The sequence below is a fragment of the Manihot esculenta genome, chromosome 7 (genome assembly GCF_001659605.2).
Source record: "Manihot esculenta cultivar AM560-2 chromosome 7, M.esculenta_v8, whole genome shotgun sequence".
Classification (NCBI taxonomy): domain Eukaryota; kingdom Viridiplantae; phylum Streptophyta; class Magnoliopsida; order Malpighiales; family Euphorbiaceae; genus Manihot; species Manihot esculenta.
In genome coordinates, this window is record NC_035167.2 from 1,525,740 (window position 1) to 1,543,638 (window position 17,899).

The 17,899-nt window shown below is 33.9% G+C and overlaps 2 protein-coding genes across 2 annotated transcripts; both read left to right on the forward strand.

Moving 5' to 3' along the window:
• Positions 1-1,468: 1,468 nt before the first annotated feature.
• On the forward strand, positions 1,469-2,199 carry LOC110619558 (lactoylglutathione lyase). Its single transcript, XM_021763069.1, has 2 exons — positions 1,469-1,813; positions 1,939-2,199. Exons 1-2 carry the CDS (start codon positions 1,469-1,471, stop codon positions 2,197-2,199), a joined length of 606 nt encoding a protein of 201 aa, XP_021618761.1.
• Positions 2,200-3,664: 1,465 nt separating this feature from the next.
• On the forward strand, positions 3,665-15,893 carry LOC110618779 (protein transport protein SEC31 homolog B). Its single transcript, XM_021762022.2, has 22 exons — positions 3,665-4,279; positions 6,409-6,463; positions 6,574-6,696; positions 8,252-8,348; positions 8,437-8,473; positions 8,591-8,696; positions 8,770-8,827; positions 9,224-9,321; positions 9,488-9,607; positions 9,882-9,924; positions 11,035-11,144; positions 11,239-11,366; positions 11,492-12,050; positions 12,220-12,312; positions 12,563-12,748; positions 12,838-13,051; positions 13,187-13,296; positions 13,418-13,615; positions 14,044-14,172; positions 14,261-14,546; positions 15,082-15,320; positions 15,434-15,893. The coding sequence occupies exons 1-22, from the start codon at positions 3,963-3,965 to the stop codon at positions 15,533-15,535; spliced, it is 3,408 nt and encodes a 1,135-aa protein (XP_021617714.1). The 5' UTR covers positions 3,665-3,962; the 3' UTR covers positions 15,536-15,893.
• The last annotated feature ends 2,006 nt before the right edge of the window (positions 15,894-17,899 follow it).

Below are 17,899 nucleotides of genomic sequence, written 5' to 3' on the forward strand. Positions count from 1 at the left end.
GGCCATTTAATTTCCTTCCGTTGCTCTCCTACTCTCCATTACATCAAATAAGTTAGACTCCCTTTTAGCATATCCGAATCCTCAATCTGACCAACTTGCTTGTTTATCCTCATTGGTAGCCATTTAATTTTCCTTCGGTACCTGTACTGATAGGGTTACAGCATAATTGGACCTGCTCTCTTACTCTCCGTCACATCAAATGAGCTAGACTCCCTTCTGGCAGGTCCGAATCTTCAGTCTGACCGACCTACTTTAGTCGCAAATTGGATGATTTTTAATGGATTGGTTTGCTTAGTGAATTCTAATGTATTTTGTTTCTATCTCTTTTTTCAGAACTCGACTTCAGCTTGGTGTCAAAGGTTCAACGGTCACTAAAAATTATTTATAAAAATATCTATTAATTAATTTTTTATATAATATATTTTTATTTTTTTATGTTTAATAATTAAGATTAATGAAAAGTGTATATTGACGCCTCTTTAAGATTGCAATGAGGTTCAATAGACTTTGATTGTGTAATTCGAAATGATGATGGGAGTTTTGTGACTGTTAAAACAGACTTTTTTTTATAGCCACATGGATGCAAAATGTGCTGAAATTATGACATTTCGGAAAGTATTGAGCTGGATTAAAGAGTATGGATGTGATCGAGTCCTTTTCGAATTGAATGCTCAGGTACTTGTCTTTCTGTCCCTCTCGACAACTTGATTTGCCCAATTATATGTGAAATCAAGTGATCACAATCAGTAGCTACAAACACAATATTAGAAAGGAAGTTGTGCCATTTGAGTTCAGATTATTGAAGATGATAAACAAAACGAACCTCTGGTTGATTGTGTGTGGTCGGGAGGAGGATTGAGATTCGGTGAGATGTGTAATATAAAGCGACGAAACAGAATAGGGCAAAGCAGCTAGGGTTTTCAGTTAATTATACTTTATTGGATGATTTATCGTTTTTTGTCCTTTTGGTTCGAGATTGTAAACTGTTTTTATCTAGTTATAAAAAAACAAAGTGTGTTTTTGTTCATAGATCTGTAAATGATGTCGCTCATATTCTAGCAACATCGGCTCATTCTGAGTCAGGTAAAAGGAGTTTGAGTTGATGTCCCTCGTTCTCATATTGTTTCTCTATTCTCTTTGAATTAATGAAGTTTTCTTATCCTTTCAAAAAAAATTAATGAAAAGAAATAATTAATATTGTTTTAAAAATTTTAATAAATTAATTAGTGAATTTATATATGAATGTAATAATTTTTTATTAATTATTTGATTTTTATTGTAATTTAAAAAATCTCAAACTAAAATTATATCAAAATTATAACGGAATGAAATGTTTTCGAACCGAAACCATTTGAAGCTCGAAGAATCAACGATTTCAACTCGAAACCGGCCCAAAACTAGACGGTCAAATACAAATTTAAAACACAAACTCCATTCAAACCGTCGTTCTACTATTGCATAGTCCATAATGGAAAACAAAGAAGAGAAGAGGAAGGATAGAAGCAATGAGAAGGAGGAAGAAGGGAAAGAAGAAAGCCGTCGCCGCCGCCACGACCACCGCCAGCAGGAGGAGCCTCCTCTAATGGCATTGAACCATGTGTCAAGGCTTTGCAGGAACGTGAAAGAGTCTATTGATTTCTACACAAAGGTTCTTGGCATGGTGCTTATCGAGAGGCCACAAGCTTTTGATTTTGAAGGAGCTTGGTTGTTCAATTATGGCGTTGGGATTCACCTGGTTCAAGCCAAAGATGAAGACAGATTGCCTGATGCTCACCATGACTTAGACCCCATGGACAACCACATCTCTTTCCAGGTTTGGTTGATATATTTTAGGAAAATTTATTATACAATTTTTTACTGTAGGGATTAATTTATAAATTTTATTAAATTTAATAGTTCTGGTTATATAATTACATAGCAATATGTTGCATATTATAGTGTGAAGACATGGAAGAAATGGAGAAAAGATTGAAGGAGATGAAAGTGAAGTACATGAAGAGAACAGTAGAAGATGAAAGTGGAACAAAAATAGATCAACTATTTTTCAATGACCCAGATGGGTTCATGATCGAGATTTGCAACTGCGAGAATCTTAAGCTTGTTCGTGCTTCTTCTCTCGGCACAATAAAGCTTCCCATTGACAAGCATAATCCTCCCGTTGATGTTGATGATTACGCGCAGCCAAAGACTTCTACTTGATGAGAATTTCTTAATTCAGGTTTTTTTTTCTTCTTCCCTAAAGAATTGTAACTGAATTTTCTGGGGTGTGTTTCATTATGTATCTTCATTTGTGTTTGTATTATAAGATTCAGAACCTCTCTATATAAAGAGGTGATTGAGTTTTTTCAATATGTAATTTTATAATATTCGGTTTAATTCGGCGTCAAATTAGTATTTGTGATATACATTATTATAAAAAATAATTTTTAAATACCACTTTTGATATACATTATCATAAAAAAAATAATTTTTAAATATCAATTAAAATATAATAATTTTTAAATGCAGTTAAAAATATAATATGAAAGTGATATTATAAAATATTAATTTAATATAAATTAAATTATAAATTTTAATAATTTTTTATATTTATATTTTTTAATTATTAATTATATTTTAATTACTATGCCATCAAAAAATTTAGTTAGCAGTATAATATTAATATACTATTTCACACCTATTGAATTATAAATTCTAAAATGGAAATGAGTTTTTTAGAGTAAAATTACAATGTATTTTTTATATATTTTTTTTAAATTTAAATATTTATCATTAAAAATTTTATTTTTCTAACACTAATAAACTTTAATTCATGGATATGATTTTTTTAAAATGAAGGGATTTTGTTTTGAATCCAATCAAAATCCATTGAATTAATTTTTTTATAATTTTTAAATGGATTTTTATTTTAATTATTTTATAATTTATTTGAAATTGTAATAAAATTTTAATTGAATATAATTAAGTTTTAATCTAAATTCTCTGACTATTTAATTAAACTAAATTAAATTTTTTTTAAATAAAAATAAGTTTATAATCATTATATCTAAATAAAAGTATTTTTAATAATTTTTTGTTTATCTTCCTTATTGGTTTTATATATTTTATTCGGTTTATAATTTTTATTTATTTTATTTTTTTATATATATTAAAAATATATTTTTTTAATTATATTTATTTTAAGTATATTAAATTTTATTAAATGTTAAAAATATTTTAAAAATAAAATAAAATAAAATGAAATTATAATAATTAATTTATATATTATTATAATTAAAAAAATAAATAATAATTTTGAGATAATAAAAAAAATATGAAAATGAGAGTATATTATAAATTTAAAGTTTGCATTTCTTTAATCACCTTTGGGATTATTTTTTATTTTTTAAAAAATATAAAAATTTTATTGACACTTGTCAATGGCCTATTGGAAGCATGACAAGTAAAGGAGGTCTCTCTCATAGGGTCTAATCTTCTGGAACTATAACTCTCTGTAACTGCCTTCAACACGTCATCGTGGCGAGTACAAAACAGACGCTAATTACCGTTAATTTCTCACTAATCTAACACACAACTAATAAAAAACGAGTGTAGCATTGTCGTTTCCGTAGACAATCATAGCCCTACATAGTCCGAGTTAAATCCGAAACTCGGAAACTAAAACCCCACAATATGCAAAAATAAAAAAGAAAAATTTCGCTAAATTGTATCAGACAGAACGAGAACCAGAGCGAACGAGAGAGAGCAGAGAGCCAGATAACGCTAGTGTCAAAATCCCTTATCAGATCAAAACCTAAATTAATCTCCCATTTCTTCAATTCTTAAACTTCTCAATCTCAGATCCACTTTCTCTCTCCATTTCTATATTTGAATTGGCGTTTTCCCCCTTTTTTTACGTTGGTTTGATAGGGGAGGTAGAATTCTGTTGATTTCCCTTCTGGTTTTTTGGCGGTTTTATTACTATGGCTTGTATAAAATCGGTGAATAGATCGGCGTCGGTGGCTCTGGCGCCGGATGCACCGTACATAGCAGCAGGGACGATGGCGGGAGCTGTGGATCTATCCTTCAGCTCGTTCGCTAGTCTTGAGATCTTCAAGCTTGACTTCCAATCGGATGATCGTGATCTTCCTTTGGTTGGCGAGTTTCAGAGTTCCGAAAGATTTAACAGGCTTGCTTGGGGTAGAAATGGATCCGGCTCTGACCAGTACTCTCTCGGACTCATTGCGGGTGGGCTTGTTGACGGTGGTATTGATATTTGGAATCCTCTGAATCTGATTCGGTAATTCGAAGCAAGCCTTTACTCGTTATATGTGTTCCATTTTCGTGATTTGAATGTGATTATTATTTAATTGCTGTTTAAGTTGAGTTGGCCTCGAAATTGCCAGTAAATGAGAAAATTTGGGGGTATTGGATGTTGTTTAGGGGTTATTCTGAGATCTGGTTCAATCACCGCGTTAGCATTAATGTCTGTCGCTTTTAACTGATGATGGCATCATTTGATTACTTTCTGAATTCGAATTCGAAGTCTGCGTGTTGATGCCTCCACACTACAAACTGGAATGATTTCACTTCATATCATTTTCAACTAGGAGGTTGGCAATTTTGAATATTAAGCATGTGGAATTGAAAATTCAAGTAGTTCATTATTTTTATGTTCTATGAAAAGATAGTCTCCTATCCTTTCCCTTCATCTTTTACGTAATTATAATCTAGTTGCTTGCTTCTAAAGTTTGAGTTGAGGTTTTCTTTTTGTTTGTTTTGAATTCCGGGGAAGGATATGGAGTTGTGAATATTACCTAATGGTAGATGCATTTCTGGATAATGCCAACCACATGGAATTGAACTATGTTGCTGTTCAATTTGGATAAGCATTCGCTTCTGTCTTCATAAATCAAATTGATTTTTTCTGCTGTATCACAATCTAACTGTTAATTGGAAAATAATGTAAAATTTTGGAACCTCTAGATGGGGTTTTGATAGTTTGTTAAATGGGGGATCAAAGGACAAAGAGTGGAGTTTTATAAGTGGTCCATGCCTAGATATTGGCCTGGTGATTAGGCAGATTTTGTCGGATTGAAATGCTGATGAATTTCTCAAAATTTCATTTTTTTTTTTATCCTTTATTGTCTGTCATTGCACTTTGAAGTATTTTACTTAGTTTTTTGTTGTTTTGAATTTTGTGTCAAATTGAGAATTGGGGATTGGGGAATTAGGAGATTTTGGAGTTTATATGGTTAATAGGTTGCTAGATAGGTGGTAATTGGACACTGAAAATTATGCTTTAATTGGATTGAGGGTTCTCTAGACATTATATTTTATATTAGTGAAAATTACTATTTAGGTATGGGAAAAATTAACTAGTTAGTTCTTGGATTTTGAAAAATATATTAAGACATCCCTATGATTTTAATAGGTCTAATAAAAAGTCCCTGCTGTTAGATTGAAATATTGTACTTTCATCCAAAATTACCCTTATGTATAAACACCTTCAATAGAGACAGGTGAGGGCATCTTAGGCTTTTCATGCTTTCCAAGCAAATGTAAATGTTAGGCTCCATCCTGAGGCATTTATGATTTATCTAGGTACTACACGTGCCTTTTAGGGGCCTCTCGGCATGTGCATTAGCATCCCAAGAGCAAGAGATTCTCTATAGTTCTCTCTTTGTTTGTTCTTTGTTGCTGGTTTTGCTTATATCCTTGGGTTTTTCACTATATGCCTATGTGATTTGCTTTTAACCATTGAATGATACCACCAACTGCATTAATAAAGTACAATTATATTCTATGAATTATGAACTCTTAAATGTGAACATTACAATTTGATTTGGTGCTGTAATGTTAAATGAAAGTTGCCTCTCTTCCTCTCAATAAACTTGACTTTCTTGAGTAACATCGCATTTAAGTACACATAAGTTCAGAGGCACATTTTTGGAAATTATGGATGTACAATTGACTAAGTTATAGTTGGTAAATAAAGAGGATAAGAATTTGAGAATCTTAGCTCTAATAAATAGCAACAAGTAAGGAAGGTCATATTTTTTCTTCATTATGAAGGTTACTTTTTTCCCCAATAACCACAAAGCTTAAATCGTAAAATTTTGTGCTTTTATTATCTCATGTGTGTTTGAATGTTGTTTGTTGGCAGCTGCTATTTTCTTGGCATGTTTGTCTGTTTGTTTATTGTTGATCTAAGCTTGGTGATATAGGACACTTGCAATGATGCTTCACCTGACTGTTTATTTCTTTGGCTTAAAAGTTCTTTGTTTCTTTCAAGCCACTGAAAAAGCATATATAATTAGTATCCTCTGCATTGTATAGTTGTCTTTTTTTCAGAACAGAAGATATGGATAGAAGTCCTACCTTTTGCTGAATGAAGCCTTATTCTTATCAATTTGTTTTTTTTCCCAGTTCGGAGAGTAGTGAAAGTGCTCTCGTTGGACATCTGTCGAATCATAAAGGGCCTGTAAGTTCTTCTACAATAAACTTCATTGTTATTGGTTATTGATTGGCTCTATCATATCCAAGGTATATGATGGTTGCTTGGCTTGCCTGCTCCTTTTTTCTGTATGTCAGGTTCGTGGTCTTGAATTTAATACCTTTACCCCAAACTTACTTGCATCTGGTGCTGATGATGGTGAAATTTGCATCTGGGATTTGGCTGCACCTTCAGAACCTTCTCATTTCCCTCCTCTAAAGGTACTCTGAGTTTGAAGCTTTTAATTGTTTAAAAGTTTTTTGTGAGCATGAGTATTTGTTCCGAAAATGAGATATTTCTTGAATCCTGCTGTTGCTGCTGAAAAGAAACACTTTTTGATGTAAACTTCATAGCTACATAAACATAAGGTTTTCTGCTCAAGTACCTGATACCAATCCATGTGAGATTTCCAGTGACATGTCTTCATTGTAGACTATATGAGGGGAAAAATTAACTCCTTGGTTACTGCTACTGGAATCAATATGGATAGCTTAAGGCTATTCTTTTTTGGTCTCTGTTATGGGGAGGGGTGTTGATCATTCAGTCCTTTGTGCACTGCGGAAAGCCCTGTTCAATTGGTTGCGAAGGATTTGGAGTTGTTTAGATATGAGATCAAAGGAAGTGCTGGCTGGAAGTTTTAGAAATAAACAGAAAGGGATTATATTCTGGCTTTTTTATCATTGGAGTAAAATTTTGGGGTTTAGCAAATGTAGTTTAAATGAAATTGCCTTTGAAATTAGCAGGAGCTAATATGGGTGTGGTTGGACAAATTCTTGTTTTTGCCCCTCCCCTTTCATAAAATTTTTTTGAGGTTCTATGCAGGTAGAATATGGTTCAAGTGCAGTTTTAATTTGGAAGAAAAAATATGATCTCGTTGCAGTTTGAATTTGGCAGGAAAATTAGGACAGGAAAATCTTAATTCTCATCAAAGCTTTTTAGGAATCTTTCTTTAGTTGAAATGTAGGAGCTTGCATGATGCTTCTTGCCTTGAAGTGAAGAAATCTCGTTAATTCGACACTTGAATTTGGAGAAGTGAACAGCTGTGGTGCATAAATGATAAGTATTGAAAATCATGATGCTATAATATCAGAATCCAGTCACACTCTCCTAAAAGCATTTCAAGTTCATCCAGCAAATTGTGACTGGAGTGATTGGTGCGACCCACATTGGTTTTGCAAATGCAAAATCCATTTTTATATCTTGAACTTAAATGTGTTGGAGCATGATTACAGATAAGATCCTGTCGTGGCTGCTTGATAATATATATGATGGATGGTTTAGCATTTCTATGGTGGCAGTGGTAGACATTGTGTGGCTGTTGTATGCTTAATCTCAATGTTGAAGCTTTACATTAGCTTTTTATGCATTTCATAATTTCTGTAGTGGCATGGGATGATGTTTTCCATTTCTAAAATTTGTAACATCTATATTAGCTTGAGATTTATTCTTGATGTAGTGGAGATTGGGTAGAAGGGTTTGTGATATTGTAGTGGAGATTTTTTTAGGAGGTTTGCTGCAATTTGTTGCATTATTACTTTGTTCAGATCTTCTTACCATATTGCTTTTGCATGTGGTTTGTTGTATAATTGTATTGCTTAACTTGCTTTGAGAGGCTTCTTTATACTGCACCTGGTTTCCATTTCTTTCTTTCTTCCCCCTGCCTCCTCTTTCTCTTTTCTCTTTCTTTTGGTTCAATCTGCAAGAGCATTCTCTTGACGTTTTCCTAGTTGTTCATTTTTGTTATTTTATTTGTCAAACTTGTTGAATCTTTTGCAGGGTAGTGGTGCTGCTGCCCAAGGTGAAATTTCTTATGTTTCATGGAACAGCAAAGTTCAACATATATTGGCATCCACTTCCCTCAATGGAATAACTGGTAAGGAAGCAAAGTGGGCCCACATTTTATTGATTTTTTTCATTATTATATAATGGATTGGAGAACTGAATATTTATTGATTTTGCAGTTGTATGGGACTTAAAGAAGCAGAAACCAGTGATATCGTAAGTTGCTTTCCACTAAATTTTGCAGATAGTTTAATCATCTCTGCATGACACTAATAATATATATATATTTTTTGTACTTCAAAGTAAGCTGATGCTGTATGTATAATTTCATAGTGTTGAAGATTCAGTTAGAAGGAGGTGTTCTGTCCTACAGTGGCATCCTGATGTTGCCACTCAGCTTATTATTGCATCTGATGAGGACAGCTCTCCAGCTTTGCGGGTAATGATTTTGTATATTTGTTGGAATTAATTTATGCAAAGATATTCTAATTCATAAAATTCTTCTCAAGCAGCTTTGGGATATGAGGAACACAATGACACCTGTGAAAGAGTTTGTGGGCCACACTAAGGGTATGTTACAGTCTGATCAAATATCTCTTAATTTCACGATGATATCTTGTTCATATTTTAAATATCTTTTTAAAGTTTCAGCTTGCCCATAATTCTTACAATGCATTTAACTATCACATACACTCATTGGATTAATAATACATGGTTTGTAGATTATTATATCTATATTTGTTGAAGGACTTCATTTTATGTCTTTTGGGTGTCTTAAGTTAATTTTTTTGGCTTTCGGGCTGCACATCTCTGTTGTTTCGTCCCTTTTATCCTCTTTCTTGGCAGTAGTTTTTATTGGATGTTTAATGCTTTTTTACTTTCTTTTGAAAATCATTTATTATTTGGGAATCCAATGAATGCATATGATTGTTGGTATCATATTTTTTTACTTATTTCTTGAAACAGGTGTAATTGCAATGTCATGGTGTCCTAGTGACAGTTCCTATTTGCTTACCTGTGCTAAAGATAATCGAACTATTTGCTGGAACACTATAACTGGAGAGGTTGGATAGTTAATTGATATTTGCTTTTCTCTTGCATTCCTGAGATTTTCTTATTTGAAGTTTTGAACTTTTATATTGACTGTTAAATTTCCTTTGTTTGAGTGTTTGTTGTATTTAGTTATGGTGCTTGCATTTTGTTGACATTTTTCTTTCAAAATTGGCATAGATTGTCCGTGAATTGCCTCCCGGTGCCAACTGGAACTTTGATATACACTGGTATCCAAAGATACCAGGAGTTATCTCAGCATCTTCGTTTGATGGAAAGATTGGCATTTACAATATTGAGGTATAAATTTTTTTTATTTGTCTTCCTTTTCAGTCAGCTGCAAGCTTATTAGCACTTGCAACCAATTGTATGTCAGTGGCTGAAACTGTGAGTTGGATGAGAATTTGACTGGTAATGAAACAGTTTGGAATGCCTTTTATTTAAAGAAGAATCAGAAAGCATGTTGGAAATTGGAATTGGATATAATTTGCTTGCAGTTCTGCTGTTGATTTTTCTACTTTGACAATGATTATATTCTATTCCAATTATTTTACTGATGGATCTTACTGTTCAGGGTTGCAGTCAATATAGTACCGGGGAGAGTGATTTTGGAGCAGGTAATTTTGTTTAGTCTGGAAGCATTGTGGAGTTTTTTTGCTTTTCATTATGAGTTGCTGAGACATCAACATGTAATTGTTCAGTTTGGTATATTTTGTTTTGCTATCAATTCAAATGGGGTGTATATATGTATAGATATATTTATAATTTGGCTATAATGGTTTGATTGGGCCATATGATAAAAGTGCATTTTTTGTTTATAACAGTGGCTTCTTGTACCTAACTTTTCTTAATAATTTGATCTCTATGTAGATTATTTTGGTGTTTGGTTGATTAAAATCCTATTTCTGGCTTTCGGTTCTAATAATATTGGCCAAAGCTTTGGACAAGCTAGGACTTGTGGAAATTGGTAGCATTGTTGTCATCTGCTAATTGTCTTCTCTTCTTAGAAGGCAATTTGTCTTTTTTTTTTCATGGAAGATGTCGTCAATAGCATTGTTGGATAAGCATGGAAAATTTATCAATAGAAAATCTTTTTCTGGTGAAAGGGAAATAAATTATTTTTCCAATCTACAAATTGGCAAAATGGTTAGGGAACCATAAAAGAAACACAGACACTCGGGAGTCCACTAGCCACCAGTTGTAGCTAGAATGCTGGATCCCCTCTGCTTTCAGAGGTCATTGACAACCACTTTAATATATCTTTATGTTGTACTGTTCTCATTTGTTTAAGCAAATTAATCACATATAAAAACATATAATTCATATTTATCCAAAATTTATATGGTCATCTTCTTGGAAGGAAATTAAATAATAGATTAGTTTCATTGCTAGTGCATAATGGAAAAGGTCGTCTTGTTTTACTTGAGGGTTTTGAATTAACTCCTCCCTGTTGTATTTTGCCAGAGGTGAAAGCAAGGATGGGAAATCTGTATGTTCAGATTATTGTCCCGCTAAAAAAATTTCTGTCGTAGGTCCTGTCCTAGTCAGAAACTTAGTAAATTACTTCCCCTATTCCTTACCCAACATGCATTGACAGATTGTCTTATGTCTTGTCCTTTTAAGATATTTTTTCATTATGTATTTTTATAATACTTTCTGTTATATATAATCTGTTTGAGATTTTAAGTTCTGAACATTTCTTCTTATATGACGTCCTCTCTATGCAGTCACACTAAGAGCTCCAAAATGGTATAAACGTCCAGCTGGGGTGTCTTTTTGCTTTGGAGGAAAGCTTGTATCATTTCACCCAAAGTCATCTGCTGCAGGTGCTTCAGAGGTATGTTTGGTTTTGGCATTGAGGTTTATACTCTTTTCCCTTAATTTTCTTTTTTTTTTTTTAATTTGTAATATCCTCTGCTATTTTATCCTAGGTCCTTTTGCATAACTTAGTCACAGAGCACAGTTTGGTGAGTCGTTCATCTGAATTTGAATCTGCCATACAAAATGGGGAGAAGTCATCACTAAAAGCATTATGTGAGAAAAAGTCTCAAGAATCTGAGTATGACTTCTTTTCTGGGACTTGGATATCCCCCCCCCCCCCCCTTTTGATATAGTGAAATTGTTTTCTTCTTCTTCTAGCAAATTGACTTGTTGCACAACCTGTCTGGTTAATTATATTAACAGATCTGAGGATGACCGTGAAACTTGGGGCTTCTTAAAAGTTATGTTTGAAGAAGATGGGACAGCAAGGACCAAGATGCTTGCCCACCTTGGTTTCAGTGTACCTGTTGAAGAGAAAGAAGATCTACATAATGATATCTCCCAACAAATAGATTCCATTCGGCTTGATGATACAGCAACTGATAAAGTAGGATTTGGAAGTGTTAAAGAGGCCACTGATTTCCCTGTAGACGATGGGGAAGATTTCTTTAACAATCTCCCAAGCCCCAAAATTGGCACACCTAAATTTACTTCTACTGATGGCATTGGAGCTGGGAATTCAGCTCCTTATCCAGAAGAAATAAAACATGAACCAGATGTACTGGAGGAGAGTGCTGATCCATCATTTGATGATAGCGTCCAGCATGCTTTGGTTGTGGGGGACTACAAGGGTGCTGTTGCACTGTGTATAGCTGCAAATAAAATTGCTGATGCTTTAGTTATTGCTCATGTTGGTGGTACTTCCTTGTGGGAGAATACTCGTGATCAATACCTTAAGATGAGCCGGTCACCTTACTTGAAGGTAGCTCAATCTTTAAACTTCTTATGTTGCATTACTTTCTTTTAAAGGAGCCAAGCTATTTATTTTGTGTAGATGCATTTATGTATAAAGAGTTACTAGGGGTGGCTATCATATCATTTCATGATTCACTGGAGGATTTCACTTTACAATTTACTGTTTTCACTTTCAGATTGTATCTGCAATGGTGAACAATGATCTCATGAGACTTGTAAACACCAGGCCCCTCAAATACTGGAAAGAAACTCTTGCTCTTCTATGTACAGTAAGTTCTTGGACTCCTATAATTTATATAGCGTAATTACTGACCTAAAGCAACAGTAGGATGTGTTAGAGATCCTTTTCTTCCGAGTAATATGCATGAGATGATTTCAACTTTGCTGCAATTGGTTATAGCTCTCATGTGCCTCACATAAAGGGAAAAAATGGGGAACTAAAAGAACGAATTAGAAAAAAAAAATGCTACTTATCGTTTGCACAGTGTATGTGATGTTTTCATCATAATGGATGATCAGTTCGCTCAGAATGAGGAATGGAGTCTTCTGTGTAATTCACTTGCTTCTAAGCTGATGGCCGTTGGCAATACTTTGGCTGCAACTCTGTGTTTTATATGTGCGGGGAATATAGATAAAACTGTTGAAATTTGGTCGAGGCATTTGACAACTGAGTGCAAAGGAAAATCATATGTTGAACTTCTTCAGGTAAGTTTACTGCAATTGGTCGAAATGTTGTCTTCTTCAGGTAATATTTGTCTTCTCTATTGAAGCTTGGTAAATCTGCTTCCCTTTAGGATTTGATGGAGAAGACTATTGTCCTTGCACTAGCAAGTGGTCAGAAGCGATTTAGTGCATCTCTGTGCAAGCTTGTTGAGAAATATGCCGAAATTTTAGCCAGTCAGGGGCTTTTAACAACAGCAATGGAATACCTGAAACTTTTAGGGTCTGAGGAATTGTCTCCTGAACTTATGATCTTACGAGATCGTATTGCCCTATCCACAGAACCTGGTAGGTTATTTGGTGAAGAGTTCCATATTATGATTAAACTTTGCGATCCTCAATGGTTTGTTGTGTGTATCTCTCTCTCTAAAGCTCTTTGGTGAAATAAATGTCAATTAAATAATTTGATTGATTTTGATGTAGATAAAAATGACAAGACTTCAGCTTTTGAAAACTCTCAGCAGCAACGTGGGTTACCATATGCCGAACAATCTGTTTTTGGTGCGTCTGATCCCTCCCAGCACTATTATTCGGTGGGTTCTTTGGCACTTTGCTGCTCTCCTACATATTACATTTTATTTCTTATTGTGGAATTATGATGATGCTAGCGTAAACGACGGTTATTGCTTTAACTTGATACCATTTGTTGCTTAGGAAGCAGCACCATCACAAGTTCATCAAAGTGTTCCTAGCAGTCCATACAGTGAAAATTATCAACAAACTCTTGGTCCTTCATACGGAAGAGGATATGGTGCTCCTACTCCATACCAACCTGCAGCACAGGCTGCAACATATCAGCCTGCACTACAGCCTGGAATGTTTATTCCATCTCAGGCACCTCAAGTCCCTCAGGTATTTTTCTTATTGTTAATGTTCATCTTGATTCTTGATGTAAAATATAGCTAATTGGAAGGGTAAACTTGTATAAAGGTGCAATTTTTGTTTCCGAGTTCAGAAAAAAATGGACTAATTTTTTTAATGCTTTGGACTATTCTTTTAATATTTAGGTTCCTGTCTTTGCCAACCTATGTGGTAAAATATTATCATCTTAGCTCTTAGAGAACACTTTTTTTTTTCCTTTTTGCATAGGAAGACTAATTTGAATGTTGTAGGGCTTCTGTATAGAAGTGCGAGTGTATGTGTTGTTTACTAGTTTTTCAAAATATTTTTAATTGGATTTGTTGCCATATCACTATGTAGACCACATTATATTTGAAGGTTATTTTAATAATATGATTATTGATTAGATGACATTACTTTTCACCCTTTTTTGCATGTAGCCAAGTTTTGCTCCACCTCATGCTGCCGCTCAACAAGCTGTTAAGACTTTTGTTCCATCAAATAATGTTCCTATTCTGAGAAATGCGGAGCAATACCAGCAACCCTCATTGGGTTCTCAGTTATATGCTGTATGTACATCTACGGAAAATCCCAAATTCAGTTTTGCGTGCAGAGTTTTTTTAATTTATTTAACCTCATTTTGTGTGCTTGTTTCAGGGGACTGCTAATGCTACATACCACCCTGTGCAACCTCCAGCTGGTTCACAAGGTCCTATTACTTCTCAAGTGGGTCCCATGCCTGGCCATAAAATACCACAGGTTATGGCCCCCACTTCAACACCCATGGGATTTAGGCCTGTAACAAATTCTGGAGTTGTACAAAGACCTGGAATGAGTTCAATGCAACCTCCTAGTCCTACTCAATCAGCAGCAGTACAACCAGCAGTGGCGCCTCCTGCTCCACCACCTACAGTACAGACGGTTGATACTTCAAATGTACCTGGTATTAACAAAAGTCTCTGTTGATTAAAGCTTCTATTGTCCTTGGTATTTTTTTCAGTGCTTTTCCCCCTTTAGTTGTCTTTGACTCTTCTACTACTACTAGTAGATGAAGTTTATAGTACAGAGATGTATATAGTATTTAAGTCAAGTCTGATGTTTGATGCTGTTTAGACTGGTGCCTGTCTGATGCTTCTAGTAATTGATTGTTCTATGGGGACTGTAGTTTTGACATGGTTGATGCAACTATTATCACAGAGAAACAAATGAAAGCATTGCGGTTTGTTGTTTACAATTTATTTAGATGTGCTTAGACATGCAAAATAAAATGCTTGGAGTCTTGTCAAGAATTTGTTAATATGGCTGCACCTGAGAATGACTAGCTCATGAAGCATTCACAACTGTAGTATTTATTTATGCTAGATATATAATTTGGGAGGCCAAACTTTTTCTTCAGTAATGTTTGAAGTAATAATTGATGTGTTTTCTATTCTAATGCTTTTCTGATTAGTTAATTGTTTTGACATAATCTGCTGCAGCTCATCATAAACCTGTCATTACAACATTGACAAGACTTTTTAATGAGACATCAGAAGCTTTGGGAGGTTCACGTGCTAATCCAGCTCGAAAACGTGAAATAGAAGACAATTCAAGGAAATTTGGTGCCTTGTTTGCAAAGCTCAACAGTGGGGATATATCAAAAAATGCTTCTGACAAGCTTGTTCAGCTGTGCCAGGCGTTAGATAAAAATGATTTTAGCACAGCCCTGCAAATCCAGGTGTGTGTTTAAGAAATTCTGAATGCTTTTATGTCGACAATGTTGATATGCAAACCTGTAGTAGGTCACACGCTCTAACTGCTAGTAATTCTATTATTTCTGCATTGAAACAGGTACTTCTTACGACAAGTGAGTGGGATGAGTGCAACTTCTGGCTTGCAACACTCAAAAGAATGATAAAGACGAGGCAGGGTGTGGGTGCAAGATCAAGTTAAAAAAACAATCATTTTCCATTGCACAGGTGTGGTAATGCTCCTTGGGCGCTGTTATTTCTTTCCTTAGTGTACACAAAAATATGTTGTTTCCTAGGCTGCAACCACAGGGTTTTGGGTCATAGTCCTACATCTTGCCTGCAAAAATCTCAGCTAACAGAAATGCAAATTCTGGAAGCAATTAGGTGAAGGATAGTTCTCAGGATATTTAATGAACTTGTTGCCGATTGTTCCTTTTTTTCACTTTGATATTTGTAGTATTCAGAAATATAGATTTTGTTTTTAGCCCACCAGTGTTTTGACAGATTCATTTTTGTTTTTCTTTGGGCGAAGATCAATGTCATACATCTTTCGTTGTCAACTTGATTATCCATGGGATTTTTGTCATTAATATGACGTTCAGATAAAGTTCTAATAACACCATTGATCCTCAAGTGTGCACCCCATAATGTCCTAAAGATCTCTTCAAAATGTTAGGGCTCTTGGAGAGGAGATTACGTACAGATACTTTCAACAATGATAAAGAAAAAGATGCATCGTAAGCAAAGTAAAACGGGAAAAATGATAAAATTGGTTTTGAATTACGTGTTGTGTATGGTTGCTTTCTATCATAATCCTTGTTTTTTGTGGTGCATCTCCAGTTCTGTTTGGATAAGTTATTGCTGGATTTTGGATAATATTACCTCCCGTTAAGATGATTAAGAAATGATTAATACATCAGTCAAGAATATGCTTCTTGAGAGTTTCTTTGATCGCAAAGGCTGGGATATTTGTTGGTATACTATTCAATTAAACCTAATCAAGACAGGCTGATGTAGCATATGAACAGATTTAAAATGAGTATAAATTTAAAAGTTAATTCTTCAAATCAATATATGATTTTTTTTTCATAGGGCGAAATTAAGAAAAGTATGTCCTCAAGAATGTACTTTTTTTGTGTAGTTACAGAGAAAGAGAGGAAAGAAGAGCAATATCACATGTCCTATATGGGTATGCGAGTATTATTTAACTTTGGTATAATTAATTTCAAATCTATCATATGCATTGACTTGAAAAAGAGAGAAGGGATCCAATCCTTGGAACAGAGCCAATAATATACGGACAAAAGAACAGGCACTCATTTTCTCTAGATTGGTAGAAACATCATAGTTTCCTTTATATTATGACACCTCCCTTTTTCTTACAAAGCTCAGCCCTTCTTCCCATGAAATCAAATCTTTTCATTTTAAAACAGAGCATATTATAAAAATAACTAGAAAAAGAATCCTATTAATCTAATGGAGAGGATTCAAGAATCTGGATTTTTAACTTTAATCTCAACGGTTTATGCATCATGGCCACATTGGAAGGGAATGCGAGCTGTAAAGCTATAGCATATTGATAGGAATATTATGTTCTAAATGCTGCTAATAGCTACAGACACTATTTGTTTGTTTCTTATTTGTTATTGGAGTCTTTAGTCAATTTCTCAGCCACTTTCTTCTTGCCAAGATTTTCTTGGTATGCTAATTGTTTATGCCAATGAGATTTTTGTCTCCACTTTTATCTATATATATAATTTCAATGTTTGTGCAGTCCTTTTCTTGGGCAAGGCATTTCATTTTAGTTGAAAATGGGTTCATGTTCCTATACAGGTGAAAGAATAAAAAGATTAATGTCAGCAAAAAACAAAAAAAAATCTCATTTCTCCATAATTTAGCATTCTTGGAAATGAAAATATTCTTGTTTTATACTTCACCACTGTCACTTACATTAAGTTCCTGAGTTTATAACTATTTATGGGATTAATTTCAGATGCTTATTTGTATATCTACTAATAATTATTGAATTAGTAATTCACTTTTTGATCCTCTTATTTTCAATGTCAAATTATTCTTCTAAAAGTATCATTTTACATGCAATTAAAATTATATTCCTTTTATTTTATAATTATTTTTCATTTTGTTTAAGAAATATAATTTCTTTTATTAATTTTTTAATTATATTATCTAAATACTGGATGCACTTAAATGCATGAGGGCATTTGTATATGCTGTTGCCTTAAAGACTGTTCTAAAAGAAGAAGAATAGTAAATAGGAAGACAAGAGGTGAGTGATATTCTTAAGTAGCCATTTTCTCTTTTCAGTTTTTTTGACCAAGAAATTATGAGAGCCATCATCACATCCATGGGGGCATTCATGACACCCAACAATAAAAGGACAATGTGAAACTTGCTTTCAAGTTAAAGTGAACACAAACCACCAAATATTTCAAAGGAAAACAAAAAAGAAAAGAGAAAATAGAGCTGCTATCATCATGATTACACATAAGAAAAAAAAGAAACAATAACCATCATTGTTATATCAAGAATCATGTGATGCACAATT

Excerpts from the sequence above, each read along its gene's own strand:
- LOC110619558 (XM_021763069.1), top strand. The coding sequence starts at position 1,469 with ATGGAAAACAAAGAAGAGAAGAGGAAGGATAGAAGCAATGAGAAGGAG. Across the intron at positions 1,814-1,938 it reads ACAACCACATCTCTTTCCAG|TGTGAAGACATGGAAGAAAT; the intron begins GTTTGGTTGATA and ends TGCATATTATAG.
- LOC110618779 (XM_021762022.2), top strand. The coding sequence starts at position 3,963 with ATGGCTTGTATAAAATCGGTGAATAGATCGGCGTCGGTGGCTCTGGCG. Across the intron at positions 8,828-9,223 it reads GTTTGTGGGCCACACTAAGG|GTGTAATTGCAATGTCATGG; the intron begins GTATGTTACAGT and ends TTCTTGAAACAG. Across the intron at positions 13,616-14,043 it reads AGGCACCTCAAGTCCCTCAG|CCAAGTTTTGCTCCACCTCA; the intron begins GTATTTTTCTTA and ends TTTTGCATGTAG.